General features: G+C 37.7%; 3 protein-coding genes across 10 annotated transcripts in view; 2 read left to right on the plus strand and 1 right to left on the minus strand.

Annotated features, from left to right (window-relative positions):
• Positions 1-581: 581 nt before the first annotated feature.
• On the minus strand, positions 582-5,140 carry LOC107729708 (BTB/POZ domain-containing protein 2). 3 transcript variants are annotated; one of them, XM_016540379.1, is made up of 9 exons: positions 4,473-5,140; positions 4,066-4,185; positions 3,344-3,500; positions 3,008-3,113; positions 2,722-2,919; positions 2,390-2,582; positions 2,157-2,244; positions 1,727-1,873; positions 582-1,203 (listed from the first exon to the last, which is right to left on the minus strand). In XM_016540379.1, the coding sequence occupies exons 1-9, from the start codon at positions 4,982-4,984 to the stop codon at positions 1,042-1,044; spliced, it is 1,683 nt and encodes a 560-aa protein (XP_016395865.1). In that variant the 5' UTR covers positions 4,985-5,140; the 3' UTR covers positions 582-1,041. The 3 variants fall into 3 exon arrangements, with proteins under 3 accessions (XP_016395865.1, XP_016395864.1, XP_016395866.1); XM_016540378.1 differs by having other exon boundaries at positions 4,383-5,140; XM_016540380.1 differs by lacking the exon at positions 4,066-4,185.
• Positions 5,141-6,305: 1,165 nt separating this feature from the next.
• Positions 6,306-11,638, plus strand: LOC107729671 (SWI/SNF-related matrix-associated actin-dependent regulator of chromatin subfamily E member 1-related-like). Its single transcript, XM_016540320.1, has 9 exons — positions 6,306-6,406; positions 7,078-7,174; positions 7,357-7,578; positions 8,485-8,605; positions 8,697-8,752; positions 8,869-8,935; positions 9,032-9,247; positions 9,337-9,469; positions 11,139-11,638. The coding sequence occupies exons 2-9, from the start codon at positions 7,097-7,099 to the stop codon at positions 11,149-11,151; spliced, it is 906 nt and encodes a 301-aa protein (XP_016395806.1). The 5' UTR covers positions 6,306-6,406; positions 7,078-7,096; the 3' UTR covers positions 11,152-11,638.
• Positions 11,639-12,720: 1,082 nt separating this feature from the next.
• The window catches only part of LOC107729682 (protein unc-13 homolog A-like), a 53,200-nt gene continuing 44,303 nt past the window's right edge, over positions 12,721-21,617 (plus strand). For all 6 annotated transcript variants that reach the window (XM_016540337.1, XM_016540339.1, XM_016540338.1 and 3 more), the window contains exon 1: positions 12,721-13,054. In XM_016540337.1, the coding sequence (XP_016395823.1) occupies positions 13,033-13,054 (22 nt within the window). In that variant the 5' untranslated portion in view covers positions 12,721-13,032. The remainder of the gene's footprint in view (positions 13,055-21,617) is intronic.

Raw genomic sequence — 21,617 nt, forward strand, 5'->3', positions numbered from 1 at the left:
GATCTGTATAATAATCCAAGTGACGTCAGTGGTTCATCCGCAATTATACAAAGCTGCGAGAATACTTTTTGTGCGCAAAAGAAAACAAAATAACGACTTTATTCAACTATTCGTCTCCTCCGCATCACCCTGTAGCGCCATTTTGGAGAGTATCAGCTGGACGTAAACAACGTATGCTGTTCTGTCAGCTGCGTCACGCCGGATCTGTTTCCTACGTTGTTGTGATTTGATCTGAATGAAAACAGCGTATCCGTGTGACGCAGCTGACACAGAACAGCATACACTGTTTACATCCAGCGGATACTCTCCAAAATGGTGCTACAGGGTGACGCGGAGGAGACTAATTGTTGAAAAGTCGTTTTTTTTTTTTCTTTTGCACAGTTTTCTCGTAGCTTCGTAAAATTACGGTTGAATCCCTGATGTCACGTGGATTATTTTAACAATCTCCTTGCTACGTTTCTGGACTTGGGAACATTTCAGTTGTATTGCGGTCTATGCAGGGTCAGACAGCTCTCAGATTCCATCAAAAATATTTTAATTTGTGTTTCGAAGATGAACGAAGGTCTTACGCGTTTGAAATGACATGAGGGTAATTAATGACAATTTTCATTTTTGGGTGAACTAACCCTTTAAGTGCATCAGTGAGATTTGAACAATCAAGGGTCAAAGGTGGGACCAAAAGAAACACCAGTTGTCAACATTCAAATAAATGTACAAATGGAAGAGAGTTACCCTCTAGAGTTGAACTGTACCTGTATCAGATCATTGCAATGACAAGTTCACCTATTTGTTCATTAATTAGCAATGACATTGGCTGCTCATAACATCAAAGTGGTGTACTACGAGGTGCTACTTGGGTAGAAACAGAATCTGTACCATAAGTACACTTTGAAAGGACTGAATTCTCATGCTTCAAATCTTAGAAACAAAAGCCATTAGAAATTAGATCAGTATTTGGTCACCGGTCTTCACAGAGACCGGTGAATTGGCCACAAAATCCAATGCAAGAATCCTCAATCGTGAGATGATTCTGCTTGGTCATTATGTGTAGAAGATGACCTCTGGGATTTGTCCATCCTCTACAGAAGTGCCATTGTTATTGCCTGCAGCATAGCAGAATGTAAAGCAGGTCTTGGTACCAGTAGCAGGCGCTTCGTGGGTGACTTTACGCATCCCTTTGGTCCCATAATGAGAGTCTGGCCCCTGCAAATGCATCAATCCATCAAAGGTTAATTTATAATTCATGAAATACTGTATTAAATTATATAGATATTGTATTAAATGATTATTCTTTGGTAACAAAGGGATTTCAAGGGAACTACATGTGCAGTCAAAAAAGGTCCATTGTTCAATAGCGTAGTGATGTTCGAAGCACAGCTCACACAGAAGTCACTTTTAAAACTAAAAACAGTTTTTTGTTGGTCAATGCAATGAATTCACTTGACCAGCTTGAACCCAATGCGAATTCTGCATGGGAAAATCTTTCACTCTCACGCAAAATTCCAGATCCCATGGATTCCTATTAAAATTCCTGTATTTCGCCAAAGATAATTAATAGCCAGTAGACTTTAGTTAACAAATTATTAGTTTTACAAGCATTAATGCAACTGTAGATGCAAGGAACCAAGATTTGGTACTTGCCATTGCTTGTAGGTGGCAGGTGGTATTTAAAATAACCATTTTGGCATATGAATGGAATAATACACCAATTTTGAGTCTGATTTACCTTGAGGGTGGCGCAGGCAATGTAGTTGACGCTGGGAAGAATTTCCACAGGCTCCTTGAACATGACTCGGAAGGTACTGGCCGTTCCATCGCAGCTAAAGCCTGTATCGTTCTGACCGAGAACTGTATTGCTGTCTGTATGTATTATCTACATTAGAAGAAAACGTGCACCATTACCACTCACGTACTGCCACATTTTCACATTTCCAAGATCAACTTCACGCGCAAAACTACAAAAATTAATGGTCGCAAGACTTTTTTCTTGCAGCATAAAATCTGGTCCTTATTGTAACTGATTCTGGCCAAGAATCGCCCACTTAGACAGAAAGACCATCTGTCAGACATGCACTGACTGTCAGTGAACGTACTGCAGGCAGATCATGCTTGCAATATGATTTAAAAAAAACAAAAAACAAAAGCTTCGTTCTCACCTGGATGTTGACCTGATAGTCAGTTGGACCATGTATGGACCCATAGAGCCCAAATCCCACCACAAATATTCTGCGGTTCACAGAAAACCTGAGGAATTTGAATGCAAACATTACTCGACAACAGTTTTTAACGTTCCACCTATATCATATAAAATGGCTAGAATCAAAACCACATGTTCCTGTTCAATGTCTCAGCACTTTTTCAATCAATGGTTTTAAAAACACACACTTACCGGATGCGGTCACTGGTTCCGCTGTAGCCCCAGCGGCTCTCCACCTGACTGAAACGAGTGATACTGCACTCTTTCCCCCGGAGGCAACAGCGAGGCCGGTCAATAAACTCCACGTGTGGTTTTGGATTGACGGTAAAATGCAGGAACAGACTCACCACCTCCCGGTCTGAGAGTATACCAGACTGAGCCGGACCTATCGCACACATACACAAGGTATAGCTCTATGGCTAGTGCCACTCAGGAAGCTACAGCAGCTATCACTAGCCTTTTAGCTTAGACGGTCAAGTGAAATACTGCAGATCCACTTTTCAGAAAAGCATTCAGGAAATTACCTGCTGCAAACTCTTCAATAGTCATGAGCGGGAAGCGAATAAGGGAAAGCGCTTTTCCCAACACTCTGCGCTTGTTCTCCGGCGTGGGCTGTAACTGTTGCCTTTGGGCCTCAGCTTCCGCCCAACGAACCGCAGCCCCGAAGAGACGCACTTCCCGTACACCCAGCGTGTCTCTCTCCAGGACTGCCACAAGGGTGTCTGCACAGGAGGGAACATAAAACGGTCTATTGCTTACTTACTCTTCTGATTGTATTTTGTTGTGATATTTGATACTTAAGAGCAGTACCGATGTCGACATCCGTAAAGCCCTCGGCGGCTAGCGCATCAGCGGTGTTCTTGTCGATATTTTCTAAACAGAGACTAGCCAGCTGGGGCTCGTCAAAAAGCCGTGCCTAAAAGCAAAAGGAACCGTATTTTCATATAATCTATAATAGACTGCACGCAACAACAACAAAAACAGACAACACTCAATAAGCTCGAGGTGCTGTTTGCTAGGATTTGAAAGGGAGCTGTCAAACATGGGGACTCAAGATGGCCGGGGGACAAACTTGAAACAAAGGCACCGTCCAATATGTCAGTTCCTATTGCCACTATCAAATCAGACTCAAATCCCTGTGATTACCTGGGTAAGCAACATGAACGCATTGTCAGCACGTAGGTTTTTCTTTAAGAATTCGACGCAGTGGGCTTCGAGCGCAGGTACTGCGTACTTTTTGGCTGTGTAAAGCGTGGTCATAACGGTCTCTGGTCCAATTTGCACTTCATCGGAGTATAAAAATCTGTAATTGTAACAGGAAAAAAAACTATTTTAGACTTAAAGATTGACAGAAAGACATTTAAATAAGCTGATAGAGAGACAAACAGACAGGTCTTGAGACAGACATTTTAGCAGATAGATAGATAGATAGATAGATAGTCATAAAAAAAACAGACTGACAGACATTATTGATCCCTGCTTTATTGTTGGTTTGAGACTAGTTATTACTTCTGTCCACAATGTCTACTATATTTTAAGGTTCCGATTTATTACAAACATTTACCATGGTAACGGTTTATTTCTGCCAAAATATCTTGGCTATGGCTCTAGCCAACACAATCATTTAAAAACTAACAAAGAATCCAAACGCTTACTTACACTGTTGTATGGTATTAGTAGGAACAGAGACCTTATGTTATATGGGCGGAAACACGTGTATATACCATGGCAAATTTTTGCAATGGTCTGCTGACTGCAGTTACATGGCAGAGGGCATCTGAAGGACATTATGACAACAGGGGTCAACACACAGAAGAGCAGTACAGAGCATTAAGCGTGCAGCGAAGCATTCCGCGACCCATTCTTACTTGAGAAGGGCTAGAAATGCAGCCGGTTCCACATCTGGCAGTTCAATTTCGGTCGACGTTGTTGCCATGCCACCGTTGAACATGGCATCAAACACGGCACTTCCCACAGCGAGAGCAAATCTGCGAAGAGCAACGGGACCTGACTGTAAATACGGCCATCTGAAGATTAAATAGGGATTTATCCTCGCCGAAACAAATGCTATAGTTTATATTCATCGAGCGGGAGAGTTTGCCATAAGCTTAGTTAATTGCAATATACAGAATGATTCAAAAATGACTCCAGTAAAACATACAAACAGACCGCTATTCATCCCTACCTGTGCGCTGGAATGCGCTGCACTCCCATTCCCTTCCCAACCAAAAAATGGACGTCACTTAGCACTTCGTTGTTAAACAAAAATGCAAACCTTTCTTTCACTGTACTTTTTGTCGCTTGCCAGTTGTAGACCGGCTCTCGATAAATCAAAACCGAAGCCGGGCTGCTGGGAAGCGAGGCGACAGCGGCGGACGCGTCGGCGGAGGAGGATGCGGTAGACGCGGATGAGGATGAGGAGGATGATGATGGTGTCGCCGTCATGTTTGACGCAACGCCTGAAGTCGCTCCGCTCGGACCGACCAACTGCCGCCGAGGGTTGTGCGCGCTCGGCGTGCTTCTCACCGCAGACTCGGCGCCTCCGCCGTTCTCCGGGCCTGACCGGGGGTTCGCGTTCCCCGCGCTCCGGTTCATCCGCCCGGCTGCAGCCACGGCTCCCCCGTTGCTGGCGGGTGAAGAATGGGCGCTGTTGCTCGGCGGTGCATTGCCGAGTGGCCCCGAATTAGACAAGTTTAGGCATGAGGATCGGCTGTTGCTTTCACCCGCAGCCATCTTGGATGGTGAACACTGCAGGCTTTGCTGGAATAAACATACACAACAGCGCATAACCAGAAATGCTGGCCAAATGACTGCCTTCCCACGAGAGACTTGAACATCGTCGAGCCCCCTTTTAATTAACTTCGCCTTCCTGCCTACAATTAATTTTAGTTTTCATGTTTAGGATGTGACCGTTTTATTCTCTAGCCAACGCTTTGTTGGAGAGAGGAGGCAGGTGTTCGTGGAAATGTTTTCATTCTAGGAAGTGTGAAATGTGGAGAGTGGCGTGAAACTAAGAGAGCAACTTTTCCCACATTGCAAAAATTAAGTGTTTTAAATAAGTTAAACCATATGAGAAGTGTAATTGTTAACAGTTACGTTAAATATAACTGTAGGATAAGTCAATGAGTGCAGTTTTACAGGTTGTTGGTTTGTTTTTGCTTTATATTTGCTTTTTAAAAATAAATAGCGTTTTTTTTCTTTTATTCATTCATTCATTTAACTTTGAGGTCCTCATGGTTATAGAAATGTTTGGAATTTTAAAATTGTGAATTAGGTTAAAAAAAAATTCCCATTGGCTAGATATTGCTCTCTCTTTAGTGTAAAATCTTACTGCACACCAGTGTAGTAATATAATTAATAACAAGCTTTTGTAATGACTATTACAATAATAATGATAATGAAATAATCTAATAAATCCTTAAATAATAAGTTTAGGTACAAATAATTATTAAATATATCTGATTAATTAACAGAGCTTAATAGTTTGCCTTGACTTCAGTTGAGTGATAATAAAAGCCAATTATTTTGGAAATAAATGTTTTCTTTATAAAATGATGCTTAATCATTTCTCCCACAGTATTAATACATTTTGTATTTACTATCTGCTATGATTTTACTACAAAGCCATAGGCTGTAGCTGCTGTTGTAATTTACTGCAAGTGTAGTAAAACCATGGTTAATTTTCGTAAGAAATGAATTTGTATCTGACATACAAATGTAAATTCCCAACAATCTCTAGCCTATGAAATTATTTAATACTACCTTATCATGAAATACTGGAAAGATGCTGGAAAAGTAAAGGAAAATCATTGGATATACATTTATGTGATACATCTACGTTTTAAAGTGAATTTTGGTTGGATTAAATAATAACTTTGATGGAAGAAAATAAAGGGTGCCTGTACGAAAATATGACTTGATTCATATATCAATATTATTATATATTTACTCCATAATTAGTGCCCCACCTGTTGAATATAATTGAGTAGTCATAGCAGAAAATGGACAACTGCTTTAAAACTCTTATTAATAATAATAATAATTTTAAAAAACTTTATTTCCTGTCATGCGCGATGTAAATGAAGCGCGTTGCCCTTCGCCCCGCCTACCCAAACCCACAAACCAATCAAAACCACCAAGGAACTGTCAATCAAACCAACGTTTGTAGCTGGGCTAGCGTTTGAGTTAAGAAAACAGGCATTAATTTAGGTAAGTGGAATTATTGTGTATTAAACTCCCGGGATATTTTGATAAATACAAATAGATATGTATAAATATAAATACATAATCTCTCGTCATACGGACGAGATTGATTTATTTTGTCTGAGCTTCAACAGAGGCTAGTTAGCCAACTATGCTACTTTAGCTAATAATAACCGGTGATGCAGCGAAAAGTCATTTTTAAACATTAATGCACCTAAAGCTCCAACTCACATGCATGTGTGTTTGCAAATATACAATATACTACATATTTTATGCAAACAAAACATGTATTAAATAAGTCAACAATCGACTTAATAATGGCTGTGTTTTCCAAACATGATGTCTATGAACAGCATTTTGCGGCTGTGCTGCACAACAATATTATTGTAGTATCATTTCGATTTTTTTTTGTATTTTTATATATGTTTTTTCTTAATTTTAGTTACTTTTTCGAGTAATTTTGTTTATTATGTTTTTTAAATAAATCTATATAGATTTTATTTCGTTTTTAGTTATTTTAGCACATCAAGTTAAACTAAATGATAAATGTTGTCTTGGCAAATAAATGGAAAAGAAAAAAAAAAAGTTTATTTCAGTTAACGTTTATTATGTTTCAAGTAAATAACTAACTAAATAAAAAGTCTACCCTTTTATGTTTTTGTGTGTGTGTGTTCCAGAATTTTCTGAATTCATGTAATGGGTGGTGTAAAGCAAGAGCAAACTGATGCTCCTGCATCTAAAGACTCTCAACACACAGATAATGCACAAGAGGAGGTAAGATCAGGACTCCTTAGATTTCTTCAATAACCTTGTCTATTATGTATCACAGAGTACTTCAGTTATGTAATTGAATCATTGTAAAAGGTTTTGTGGTCAGCATAGTCAAGCACACTCTTATTTTCCTCATATACTCTTCCCAAATGTGATTCATATCAATTTGAATTGATTTGTTACAGAATCAATCGACTTCACAGCCGGTAAAGAAGCGAGGCTGGCCAAAAGGGAAGAAGAGAAAGAAGGTGTTACCAAATGGCCCCAAGGCTCCGGTTACTGGCTACGTGCGTTTTTTGAATGAGAGACGGGAACACATCCGAGCACTTCACCCGGATCTTCCCTTCCCAGAAATCACCAAGAGACTCGGAGCAGAATGGAGCCGCCTGGCTCCTCATGATAAACAGGTATTTTTTTGTGTGTGAACTGACTGTCCAGATGTTTCCTTTTAAAGGAATATTTCACCCAAGAATGAAAATTTGCTGAAAGTATACTCACCCTCAGGCCATCCAAGATGAAGATGAGTTTGTTACATTTCACTGCTGGTCATATATTCTCTATATAACCATGTATGTGACAAATAAAGAATCTTGAATCTTCTTCATCAGAACAGATTTGGAGAAATGACATGCTCACCAATGGATCCTCTACAGTGAATGGGTGCCGTCAGAATGAGAGTCCAAACAGCTGATAAAAACATTGCAATAATTCACAAGTAATCCACACAATGCCAGTCCAACTATTAACATCTTGTGAAATATGAGTCTTCTGTCCATAACATTGCTTTCTACAGTGAAAAAGTTGTGCCGTCTGAATCAGGAGGGAAATATGCACAGATCAAGCACCATTTATAAGCAAAAACAGTTCTAAAGAAATATGTTGGTGGATTTTTGATGTGAGAGAACAACAGAGGATGGACTTCTTCACTGGTGGAAGCGTTATTATGGATTATATAGGCTCGTATTTTGGCCAGTTTGAAATGAAAGAACCTTAATGATAGATTTGTTGTTCTTACAAACATGCAGATGTTCAAATCACAAGACATTAATTGATGTACTGTGGATTACTTGTGAATTATTGTAATGTTTTTATCGGCTGTTTGGACTTTCATTCTGACGGCACCCATTCACTGCAGTGGATCCATTGGTGAGGAAGTAATGTAATGATACATTTCTCAAAATCAATTTTGATGAAGAAACAAACTCGCCTACATCTTGAGGGAGTAAACTGCCAGCAAACTTTCATTTTTGGGTGAACTATTCCTTGGAACACCATCATTCTGATGAAATTTTATATATATTTTTTTTTAACAGCGGTACCTAGACGAAGCCGAAAGGGACAAAATGCAGTATGCACGAGAACTCAGGGAGTATCAAAAAAGTGAAGCTTATCAGATCACATGTGCAAAAGTTCAGGATAAGAGAATTAAGAGAGGTAAAAATGCTCTTGTTTTTTGTTTAAAAATTAGAAATGGTGCAAGTGTTAGCTTAGAGCAAATCATTTGTTTGTTTGTTTTGTTTTACAGAGGAGTTGACTTCTGTCATTATCAATGCCAACAGTTCAGGATCTGCAGGTTTTAAGGTAAGCATACGAACAAAGCCTGAATTCCTAAACAGTCCCACCCCATTCCTGAAGTAGAAACTTGTAAGCGTGGAAATTGTTCTTGCAACCTGCCTCATGAAGAAATTTTCTTTCAGAACTCAGACTTAACGGCCAGATTTGACGTCCCTATTTTCACAGAAGAATTTTTAGACCAAAACAAAGGTAAGTTTTGTTTGTTTGTTTGTTTTTGTTTTTTCTCAGAACACACCATAAACATCAACGTGGAAAGCTATATTCTTAAAATTGCGCATTTCCCAGTGCGAGAAGCTGAGCTGAGGCGACTGCGGAAGGCTAATGTGGAGTTCGAAGAGCAGAATGCGGTTCTCCAGAAGCACATTGCTGACATGTTCAGCGCTAAAGAGCGACTGGAGACTGAGCTGGGCCAGGATGAGCTTCGCACGCAAGCTCTACAGCGCCACCTACAGGTGATCAAACAGACACTGGTCAACAGCCTGGCCACTGTGCCTTTGCCAGGTCAGTACTGTACTGTGCCCATATTACCAGTACCATGATAGATGATTTTTTTGATCGCAGGGGGAAACCGCTTTGGTTTTTTTGTTCAGGCACAGGCGAGACGCCATCAATTGGAACGCTGGACTCATACCTGAGTCGCTTGAGTAGTGCTTTAGAGAGCAGGCCTCATGACCATCGCGCCTTAGTCCTCAAGCTACAAGAGCTCTTAGCTCACCTAGACAGGTAACGATTCATTCAACAGGTTTGCGATACATATATCAATTTCTTCAGATCGAAATAACAAGGAACAATAAATTATATATATAGTATATATGTGATGCGATCTAGGAAAACCCAACACATGGTGAAATTTTACCTTTTTTAGGTTTTGATACCAAGTGAAAGCTGGGTTCAAGCCCTTTCCAAAACTGTTTTTATTTTGTCCATAGCTTGAACGAAACAAAAGTGATGGCTATCTGAAGTTGGCTGATAGCTATGATTTTCCAGAATGGAATTTTGAGAAAAACGGGTTTAAAGTGAGACGGGTTTCACTTAAACTTCTACTTAACGATCGCTGTCTGTCAGGAGCACTATACTGCATCATTACACAAACAGACTAACGTTACACTGAAGAGGACAGTTTTACGTTGTCTATCATGATGGGCATAGTCTCTGAACTTTTGATCACCCCTTGTATGTTTAGATAGCACGAATAGTGTACCTTGTAGTTTACGTTTAGAAACGCAGCGCAACTGTTCGCGCACCTGTGCATATAACAGACTGTCATCGGACTCTTCCTCTTAAGTAACTTCATCATCCGATCCTTCATCTCTGGATGTGAAATAGTCCATTATAACTTAGTTTAGGGCACTGACATCACCAAGATTGAGCAGACGCAAGATCGTGCGCAGCTAACGTTATTTCAGACTGTTGTTCTCTTCCGCTCCGCCATCTCACGATATTAAAAAAATTAATAAATAAAAATACTTTGCGTGTCGTAGTTTACACAGGACTGGCGGGAAATGTGCATCGATACACCTTTATTATATATGTTACGTTGTTTATTTTGATAGGTTAACTTTTTTTGTGGTGTTAAGAGAAAGCACCTCCGCAGCGCGTTCTTAACATAAGAGAAAGTATTTTCTGCTTGCTGCAATAAATCGCAATTTTTCTGCACTAAACAAGTACATTTTGCCAAGATATTTTCAGAGATGATAGACAAGATGTTATAGAATAATAATTTAATGAAAACCTAATTTTGACAAAAAATTGACATTCGACTTATTTTTCGAATTTTACTGAAAACGTCCAAGCGCAACATCCAACGGGTTTTCCCAGATCGCATCACACACACACACACACACATATATATATATATGTATGTATATAATTTATTTTTTTACCATGGAATAAAAAACACAATATTTTGCTTTGGAATTAGAAGTAAAAATTTCTCTAATTAAAAATAATCAAGTACAGTAACAATGTAAATGTACTTTGTTACTGTCCACCACTGCATAAGATCATACATATGCTGCTGGAGATATACAGGTGCATCTCAATAAATTAGAATGTCGTGGAAAAGTTCATTTATTTCAGTAATTCAACTCAAATTGTGAAATTCGTGTATTAAATAAATTCAATGCACACAGACTGAAGTAGTTTAAGTCTTTGGTTCTTTTAATTGTGATGATTTTGGCTCACATTTAACAAAAACCCACCAACTCACTATCTCAACAAATTAGAATACTCCATAAGACCAATAAAAAAAATTGAGATGCACCTGTATTAGTTGATCAGTGTATGTGTATGCAGGCTCCAGGGTCCAAGACAAATTTCCCCATTGGGGACAATAAAGTGTATTGAATTGAATTATTACATTGTTATCTGGTTCTTCTTTATTTTCCTCCAGTGAGAAGCTTTGAAAACATGTCTACAGCTGTGGTGGATGTAGATGTCCCAAGAATTGGGAAGACCTGGGATCACCATGCTCTACCTATGATTTCTCTGCCTTCCAGGGTATACTGGGCCATACAGTTTAATTGGATATTTTTACTCGCCAATAAGCTAATTTGTAACACTGGTGCCGGCGGATTCTAAACTCATAGACATGTAATGTAATCCATCATATTATTGCTGTTTTGACAATTACAGCAGCTCATTTAAAGACTTAAGTCCATTTAGAATCACGGAATGCATGGTTTAAAGGCATGCTACGATTTTTACAAAGTAATATTGTCTTTACTAAGTTGTAATGAAATGTAAAGTGCAGTGTTTTACATCGGGTGACCTAAACCCTTGCTGCACAGTGCTGTGGATTGCATGAACCTGAGAATTGCACCATGAATTTTACTCTAAACATTGAGTAACATTCCTAATCATTATGTTTTCTGAATTAAAATTCCTAAATAATGTTTGTTTTCGGTTGCATTCCCTTTTGAACGAACCATAAGTCAGTTGGCATTGCAAAGGGTGATGAATTCTAGCATTAAAATATTTCAGGTGTCAAGAGTTTACACTGCTTTGGTGATGTACTTGAATGGATTTTTTATTTTTTTGGATTGTATCAATTATTTTAATATGAAAAAAAAGATAATAAAGTCTGGCAAGAATTATTTAACTTAAAAAAAAAAGATTCCATTACATTATTCAGCCTTGAGTTGTATGTTTATCCAGTAGAGGGTGACATTGGCCACAGCATAAAGAAAAATCCTATAATCTAAAGAAAAAAAGGGAGTGTTCACTTGATCAAAAGAAATATCCTTTGGAATTACATTTTTTTTATATATCAAATTAACAAAAATTTTCCTCCAGACCTAAGAATTGAATATGACTTTATTCATCTTCTTTTACAGAATGCAGCCAAAACGAATGTGAGTCATATAAAATTATTAATAAGTCATACAATGCATTTTAAAAATTAATTAACTCTTAATATTTTATATCCAATTTTATAATATCAACCATTGTTTTTGAAAGATAATTGCAGTACAAATTTCTCTGTAGCGTTATTTTATTCAATATTCTCATTAAATTAGGAATTGACATAAAAGGAGATGTTACATAATGTTAGGAACAAACCACCCTCAGTCACCATTCACTTTCATATCATTTTTTTTGACAAGTTAATGGAGTCTGAGGCCATCATTCACTCTTCATTTGTGTTTCACAGAAGAAAGTAAATCATACGAGTTAGGAACATCATGTCAGTGAGTGAATTGTGACAATTTGGGAATTACCATTTTAGGGTGAACTATCCCTTTAAGTAGGTTTTTCGACAGATTAAAAAAGGATATTGGAGTCTTTCAGTCCCCACATTTTAGTTTCTACCTCATTTCCAATTAAAACTATATTTTTAATTGCCGGCCGTCATGAATTCACAGTTCTTAATAATTGCGCCACGCTTTGGTTAGGTTCTGCTGGGCTAAATAGCTAGAAAGGAGTGGAGAGGCGTCCGCGTGCGCCGCTTTGGGCCGTGACGTCACGGTAGTAGCTCTCCTCGCGGCGGCGGTGCTGAACAAGATGGCTGTGCGTCGCGTTACGAGCGGCTGAAAAAACAGCGCTAATAATCACACACAGCCCAACTAACAGCGGTTCACGTCGAGAAGGTGGCTAAAAACACCCCCGAGTCAAGTAATCTGGGCGATTCGGAATAGCAGCTGCTGTTGTTTTTGTATATTTTAGGGTAGAGTTTGATAACGGGAAGGGGAGTTTCTCAACGTAAAAAAAAAATCCGTAAATCGTTTTAATAACAGTTTTATTATCTAAAATAAGGCAAAAGGGCGAGGATAATAATTGATAAAGAGATGTCACTGCTGTGTGTTGGAGGTAAGTGTATTATTTCATGCATGGATGCATACCAGCTGTTGGTTATGCATTATATATAAGAATTGTATATATTTAATGAAAATAAGGGTTAAATATGTCATTGTATTACAAATGCATTGTTTTTAACCAGTCACCTGATACTGCTTTTGATTAAAATGCATGGTTTACAAGCGCGTGTATGCTTTTCAATCTGATCAATGATCAATAATTGATTATATATTCGTCCCCATTGGAGTTTAATATTATTATTGTTTTTTTATATTCATGCAACTGAAGCGGAACTGTATGGTTACAGTATGAAATGCAAGGCAAAAGGAGTGTCTGCTCTGTGCAATGGTTCTTTTTTTTCTTTAGCTTAATAACTTACTCTTTTGTTGGTTTGCTTCTCTAGTTATTTTGTAAAATGTGCAGTTTGTTCACAGAGATGCTCTAGAAATGACTTGCATCAGTGTGGTGAATCCGCCGTGTTTTAAATGCAGCCAGGATTCAGGGGTGTGTTCCCTTGATATTCCAAATGGAGCTTTAGTTTGCTCCCCTGCTCCGTTGGGATCTGCTTTGATGTATGATATATCTATTTTTAACTGTGTTTACTGTACAGTGGTAAAATGGCTTTGGAGTTGAAAACCTTCACGATGGATAGACAGCGTTACAGGTGTCATTTTCTTTGCCGTAATGACCATCCACATGTACTGAGTGAACTATCGGATACAAATATGTCTAAAATAAAATCCATAATATTTTTTAAATCATTATGTGGTCTAAATTGACAGATGAATAGATGAATAAATCAGGGGTCTTCCACCTTTTTCAGCCCTTTTGTGGATCGAGGGACGGACATCTTTAACATACTGTATTAAATTAAAATATTACATTTTAATATAACAAAATATTTTGTAATGCTATATTATGCTTGCATAGCAAAGCCATTAAAAATCATTACTGATGGACAGGTTTATATACATTCTAATTTCTAAATATTTTATTATATTTTTAAAATATACACAATGAGACATTTAGCTGAACTTTCGTTTCTTATCTTAAGCTTTGGTTTCATTCAAAGTTTTTTTTTTAACAGAATTTTTTTAATATTAAGAATTTTAATGTTAAAAATGTAACAAATTTGTGATATTTTACTATTAAAAATGAGGCACAATGGGACATTAAGCTGAACTTTAATTTCAAGCAAAAAAATTTGAATTTCAATTAAGCTTCAGTTGCGGTTGTTTTACTGTTAAAAAAATGTTTAAAAAAATTTTTTTTTATATTATTAAAGATTAGGCAGAATGACACATTTAGTGGAACCTTCATTTGTTTAGTTTTTTCAGTTATTTTAATGTCAGAAGTAACAATTTTGTATTTATTTTAATTTTATTATGATTATTATTATTTATTTTAATTTAGCTGTTATTTTTATATCTAAAGTAACACAATTTTAATATTTTAGTATTAAAATTAGGCACAATGACACCATTTATTAATTTTAGCTTTGGTTGCAGTTATTTTAATGTTAACATTTGTGACGTATATTATCATGTTTCATTTTCATTCATATTACATGTGGATATGTAGAAATTAACACTAACTGAGATTAATAAATGCTGTAAAATTATAGTTTATTGTTAGTTCATGTTGCGTGCAACCTTTGATTTATTAGGGACTGAGAGTATGAATAGTGTCTCCCTGCGTCTGTAAATTTGGAAATACGTGGTGTAAATTTTTGGCTGAATGTATTTCATATGCACTTACTGTTAGCCTTTTTGGTCTGCAGTTTGCAATGGGCCGCTTGCCTGTGTTTTGCTTGCCTTGCTCAGTTTCTTGATTGCCAGTTAACGCATGATGACATGCAAATCAGATTGGTCTGTTGTAGAAGATCTGTTGTAGGAGCCTCAGAATTCTAAACGTTACTGTAAGCCATGTTTCTTTGAACACATCCCACACAGACATTCTGATCCATGGCACGTCTGCCACCACTCTGTAATTAAACAGGCAGCGGATTCACAACCAGCGTCCGAAAGTGACAGTGGGTGTGTGGGTGTGCGTCACATAGACTGGCATCATTCTTGGCAGTAACCTGAGCAGATGTACAGTACGGCTTGCCTAATTCCCAGTGGATGTGTTTTGATGATGTTGAAAGTCTTGGAGTCCTGTTACATAACCATCTTTTTGTGTGAATTTTAATGTGTCTTTTCGAAACTCTGTTTAAAATGTCTGATTTGTTTCAAAGGAAAGCATTCTAAGCTATTAGTTAAAACCTTGAAATCATGACACATGCACAAAAATAAATATTTACTCATTTTATGGAAAAGCGCAGCCTTGACATTCTACTAAACATCTCTTTTTGTGTGTTCCACAGTGGATTTATACAGGTTTATACTTTTTAATACAGGTTTTGAAAGAATTTCTGGATGAACTCTGCCTGTAAGGAACCGGGGCCTCGACTCATTTTCATTTCAATTATTGATTAGAACTTCCTGTTTAACCTCCCAGATATATGACTGTATTGTAGTTAATGCTAACAACAGTTACCATGTATAATTTAGCACTGATAGTCAATTGCAAATGTTGTAGATTTACACAGAGGTATAAAAAGAAAATCATATGCAACTGCAGAATTACAGACCTTATTCATTCATTCATAGACATTCATAAGACCAATAACATTAAATCTAGTGGTCTAAATAGGCCAAACACTGTAGTTCCTCAAGGACGCTCTGTTGAGTTGTTATTTATTTGATATTATTCATTAAAACAAGACATTTTATTGCATTACAGGAGCATTTTTATTGTTAACTAAAACTATTAAAAATCCTTTTTGTCAATTTATATAAAGCTGTGATAAAATTTAGATGAAAACCCTAAAATGCTTAAATGAACAAATACCTAAAACAAAATAAGTATTAAAAGTAACGAAATTACTAAAACTAAATATGTACAAAATAAAATAAGAAATAAAATGCATCTTTCAAAACTCCGTGGAACACAAATGAAAATTTAAAAAGTTGCCTTGTCAATTATAATTAGAAAAAATGTTTTTATTTAAAGTATTAAATAACTAGAACAAAAAAAAAAAATACACACACACGCACACACACACATATATATGTATATATACATACATACACATATATATATATATATATATATACACACATATACATGTTATTTTTATTTAATCTTAAGATTTAGTCATTTTATTATAATATATAAAACTGACTAAAATTAAAATTAAAATTGCATTTAAAAAAAAAAAAACTGACTATTAATAAACACTACAAATATATAAATGATACCTCAATAGCACTTCTTGAGAGCAATTGGTATTTGATATAATGTCATTCAGAATTTCTTTTTCATTTATGGCTCTCTCCTCAGAGAAAATCTGCCTTATTCCGTCAAATTCCAGCATGTGTATAATTAGTTGCAGACCGCAGTTCATCGCTGATAGATTACTTTAAACACCTGCATGGCAAATCCTAGCTCTCTTTGCAGCTTGTTTTAATATCATCCCTTCATGCCAAGCTTTTAGCCCCCCCACCCCAAAACCCCCTTCACTCAACATTCACCCTGAAGTGATTATTTTTAGTGTCAGGATATAGCTCGCTCTGCCCGCACTTGGCTACACAGAGAGATTAATGGAGCGCGAGAGGAAGAGGGGAAGAGATAAAGAGGCAGCACACGTGCATGCCAGCCACATGGCAGGAAATGGTGCGTGGGAGCATGAGAGAGGATACCCTGGCAGAAGCGGGTGGAGACAACGATGAATCGTGAGTGGGAACTTTGAGTGGAGGTGCAGCATTGATCATTTTGAGGCTTTCATGATAAATGTCATTTTCCTATCAGCCTTACGGTGCTTGTCCACTATAGCAGCAGACTGGCGCTCTGTATGTGCTTTTGTACCGGAGGAACATTTTTTTAATAGTTCCTAGAACTATTGGCAGTAGTTCCCGCTTTTTGGTGTGTTCACACCACAGGAACTAGGACCGTATTTAGTTCTAGGAACTCAATTTGGGGGAACTAATTTAGCTCCTACTTCAGAGTAGGGTCTAAAGGGCCTTTCACACCGCTTTAGTTCTAGAACTAAATGTACAGTACTAAAGTACTGGGACGATTTTGCGCGAACTATTTCCCAGTACCATTTAAAGCAGTGTTTCTCAACCCTGGTCCTGGGCGCGCCCCCCAACACTGCTCATTTTGTATGTCTCCCTTGTCTGACACACCCAACACGGAGCTGTGTTTTTGTTGTGTCTCGCGGGTTTCACAATAATGGAAACAGTTCGATAGGAACTATCAATAGGGCCTCCTGTAACTTTTTATGGCCTTAAGTTTGATACAACTCACTTTATGAGTTTTTAAGTACCCGCGGGAGATCTGTATTTAAGATGATGTGTGGTGATACATTAGCGATTTTGCGAGCCCTGATGGGGCACCAATGAGTGCACGTACTGGCGCTACACTTTAGCAGGGTTGTGATAAAGAGTGGCACGGTCACCCTGAAATATTACCACCCCCACTGGATCCCCCAACATCATTGGGCTAGAAGGCCGTAACCATGTCTTGAACATTGGGCATTCTGAATGCCCACAGTAAAAATACACAGTCAATTTAACACTCTTTCATTAATCCAGCCATTTCTTCAAGCATCCAAACTTCAGCAGAAACTCGAACGATTAGATATAAGATATTTTTGATGAAATCCGAGAGCTTCCTGACCCTCCATAGACAGCAAGGGGAACTACCACATTCAAGGCCCAGAAAGTTAGTAAGGACATCGATAAAATAATCCATGTGACATCAGTGATTCAACCGTAATTTTATGAAGCTATGAGAATACTTTTTGTGTGCAAAGAAAACAAAAATAATGACTTTATTTCTTCTCTTTTCAATTTCTTCTCTTCCTTGTCAGTCGACTCACGTTCACGACAGTACCATGCACACGTTTGGTGCTGCTGACGCAGGAGCTGGCGTTCTGACATAGAACTTGGATGTGCTGCGCCTTGTTTGTTATTTTTGTTTTCTTTGCACACAAAAAGTATTCTCGTAGCTTCTTGAAATTGCAACCACTGGTGTCACATGGATTATTTTAACGACGTCCTTACTTTCTGGGCCTTGAATGTGGTAGTTCCCTTGCTGTCTATGCAGGGTCAGGAAGCTCTCGGATTTCATCAAAAATATCTTAATTTGTGTTCCAAAGATGAACAAAGGTCTTAGGGGTTTGGAACGATATGAGGGTGAGTAATTAATAACAGAATTCTCATTTTTGGCTGAACGAACACTGTAAAGATTTAAAGTACCATTAAAGAACTCCTGGAAATCCTGTAGAACTCCTGAAGTGTTTTCCCATTTTGTGTTCCTTATGCATCAGATGTTCAGCCAACAGTCTGTGGATGTAATGTATGAGGCTTAGACTAGTTGCAGATGATCTAGATGTTCATTTATTGTACTTAATATCAGCAAGGCTGTGATTTGTTCGTAGCCACAAAACCCAACCTGGAATGAAAAGAAATCACCCACTACTGTGGGCATACTCTGCACCTCGCCCCAATTCCATACCTTACCACTCACATATTCTCATCTAGAGCTATTAGCATTCATGGAATGCAACAAATTTCAATGTTTTGGATGCTAGTGTCCCCATTAGGCATCTTAACTACTGTATCTTAACCAGCACGACTTCCTTGGTCAGTCAGGTTTACCCGATTATGCTTGTTGACTGGCTTCAACCAAATTTAAGGAAGCTGATCTGCAAGGTAGACTAGCAACAAACCAGCACCAACATTCCCCCTTTTCAGCAGGAAATTGATGTTCAATTTTCCCCAAGCATTCAAGTGAAGATTTGCAGTATGTTGGCAAACAGACAAATTTTTCCCATTTTGTTTGTTTGTGATTTTGTTTGTGATTTTATCAGTTGTCAGGAAGCTCTCGGATTTCATCAAAAATATCTTAATTTGTGTTCCAAAGATGAACAAAGGTCTTAGGGGTTTGGAACGATATGAGGGTGAGTAATTAATAACAGAATTCTCATTTTTGGCTGAACGAACACTGTAAAGATTTAAAGTACCATTAAAGAACTCCTGGAAATCCTGTAGAACTCCTGAAGTGTTTTCCCATTTTGTGTTCCTTATGCATCAGATGTTCAGCCAACAGTCTGTGGATGTAATGTATGAGGCTTAGACTAGTTGCAGATGATCTAGATGTTCATTTATTGTACTTAATATCAGCAAGGCTGTGATTTGTTCGTAGCCACAAAACCCAACCTGGAATGAAAAGAAATCACCCACTACTGTGGGCATACTCTGCACCTCGCCCCAATTCCATACCTTACCACTCACATATTCTCATCTAGAGCTATTAGCATTCATGGAATGCAACAAATTTCAATGTTTTGGATGCTAGTGTCCCCATTAGGCATCTTAACTACTGTATCTTAACCAGCACGACTTCCTTGGTCAGTCAGGTTTACCCGATTATGCTTGTTGACTGGCTTCAACCAAATTTAAGGAAGCTGATCTGCAAGGTAGACTAGCAACAAACCAGCACCAACATTCCCCCTTTTCAGCAGGAAATTGATGTTCAATTTTCCCCAAGCATTCAAGTGAAGATTTGCAGTATGTTGGCAAACAGACAAATTTTTCCCATTTTGTTTGTTTGTGATTTTGTTTGTGATTTTATCAGTTTTTTCATATGCTTTGCATTCGGTATAACTTAGAGCCACTCTCAGGTGTTAAAAATGTCAACCGGTAAGAGTTTTAGAGGAAGTGAGAAATTCTGCACTGAATTTAAAGAGGAACGCTGACTGTGAAGGATTATAGTGGGAAGGCTTGGAATTATTTTAAGGTCCCCTTAACTCGAGGATGCTTCTACCCACACTGAATAGGGGAATATTAATTATGAATGGGGTCGTTGACGTCACTCGGCTTTAAAAGGAGCTCAGTTGGAGAACAGTTTTTTTTTTTTTCAGATTTCCCCTAAGCATAACTGACAGTGACTGCCTCTCTAGACCTCTCTGCAGTTTCATAACCACTCAAATTGTTCATAATCTGCACTGAGAAACTTGTTTCCTGGAGATTTTGTACCTTTGCCAAGCTCTGTGTTTCTTTTGTTGCTTGACATGATGGTTTTAAAGGTTTTCATGAGTATTTCTCTTTAACAACACTTTTTAAAAAGTACTGTGGTGCTACCATGGTACAGTAATAGAATCAGATTGTGATTACAAGATACTTTGATATCAGTTTGATATATGGGCCGGTATGAGATTTTGACGGTATGATAACCTTAAGCAAAAATATCACGGTATCACAGTATTGTCGTTACAGCTCTAAAATGTGTTATTTTTAAATGACTGGGTAAAAAAAAATAAAAAAATTCCACTGAACACAATATATTTTGTTTTTGAGCAACATACAGAATATTAGGAACAGTAGAATTTGTTTATTTTTTTTATGAAATTTTATTTTTTTTGTTTATTAAAAAGAAAAATAAAGACTGACATCTTTATTTAACCTAAATCTGTAATTACAGTTATTCAAATTTAGTTATATAATTCATATACATATCATTTCATATCATTTTGTTATATAATTTCATATACATAATTTGATTTAATAATAATTCAATTTGAGGCAAAAACTGAATGTTCTGTTCTGACTAGCTTTGTGAAATGATACTACATGCCTGAACGAAACAAACAGCAGAAGCTCTGAATGAGATGCAGATTCACTCTCTGACAGCAGGAGGCACTTCTCAAACACCAGATACAGTGTCGCAGTAAACACCGCTGCTGAATGAGATGCAGATTCACTCTCTGACAGCAGGAGGCGCTTCTGGAAAAACCAGATACTGCGTTTCCTTGGTTACCGCTGTAAACTTCCTTGGTTACCGCTGTAATACTGCTTTAATATGAACTATACAGAGACGAGATTAAAAGAAAATACCACGTAAACTTTTCTGAAGACTTTTCAGTTCCCCTCAGAAGCACATGCATATAAACCCCCAAATAAATATTGAGGATTTTCTTCCAATAGTTCGTGCATCATGAACAGTGAGTGATCTGCCTGCTACAGTATTTTTCTCTGTGCATCCGTCTTCGACGTCTCTGTCCTGTGTTAACGGGCGTTTACAGACTTCATATTTTCACATAAATTACATTTTGGAAAACGTTGCACATGCGCCACTCAGAAGTGACGGACGCGGAAGCGCAGGGGAGAGATCAAAACAAAACAACGGTCACTAATTAGAAATACAAAACGAGGATTTGTAAAGAAGAATGTCGGAGGATTCCGATATAAGCCAAGAGGAGACTGGTTTTCCTTTGCTAAAGTAAGGAAACTTTGCTTCCTTTGCTCCTGTTAACAAACGTTGGTTTTCATAAGACTCACTGGCGCATACGCTGCGCTGACCTCAGAGGTCATTCCCCCGGAGCTGCTTCCGTGTACAACAGTGAGCGCAAGCTACATTAAAGTGATGATTACGTTTTGAATATGGATATTTTTCTTACAAAAATGCATCGATTCGCTACAGAAGGCCTTTGTTCACTTCCCGGAGCCGTGTGAGACACTTTTTTTTT

This window comes from Sinocyclocheilus rhinocerous, unplaced genomic scaffold (assembly GCF_001515625.1).
Source record: "Sinocyclocheilus rhinocerous isolate Xijiao unplaced genomic scaffold, SAMN03320098_v1.1 scaffold1149, whole genome shotgun sequence".
NCBI classification, from domain to species: domain Eukaryota; kingdom Metazoa; phylum Chordata; class Actinopteri; order Cypriniformes; family Cyprinidae; genus Sinocyclocheilus; species Sinocyclocheilus rhinocerous.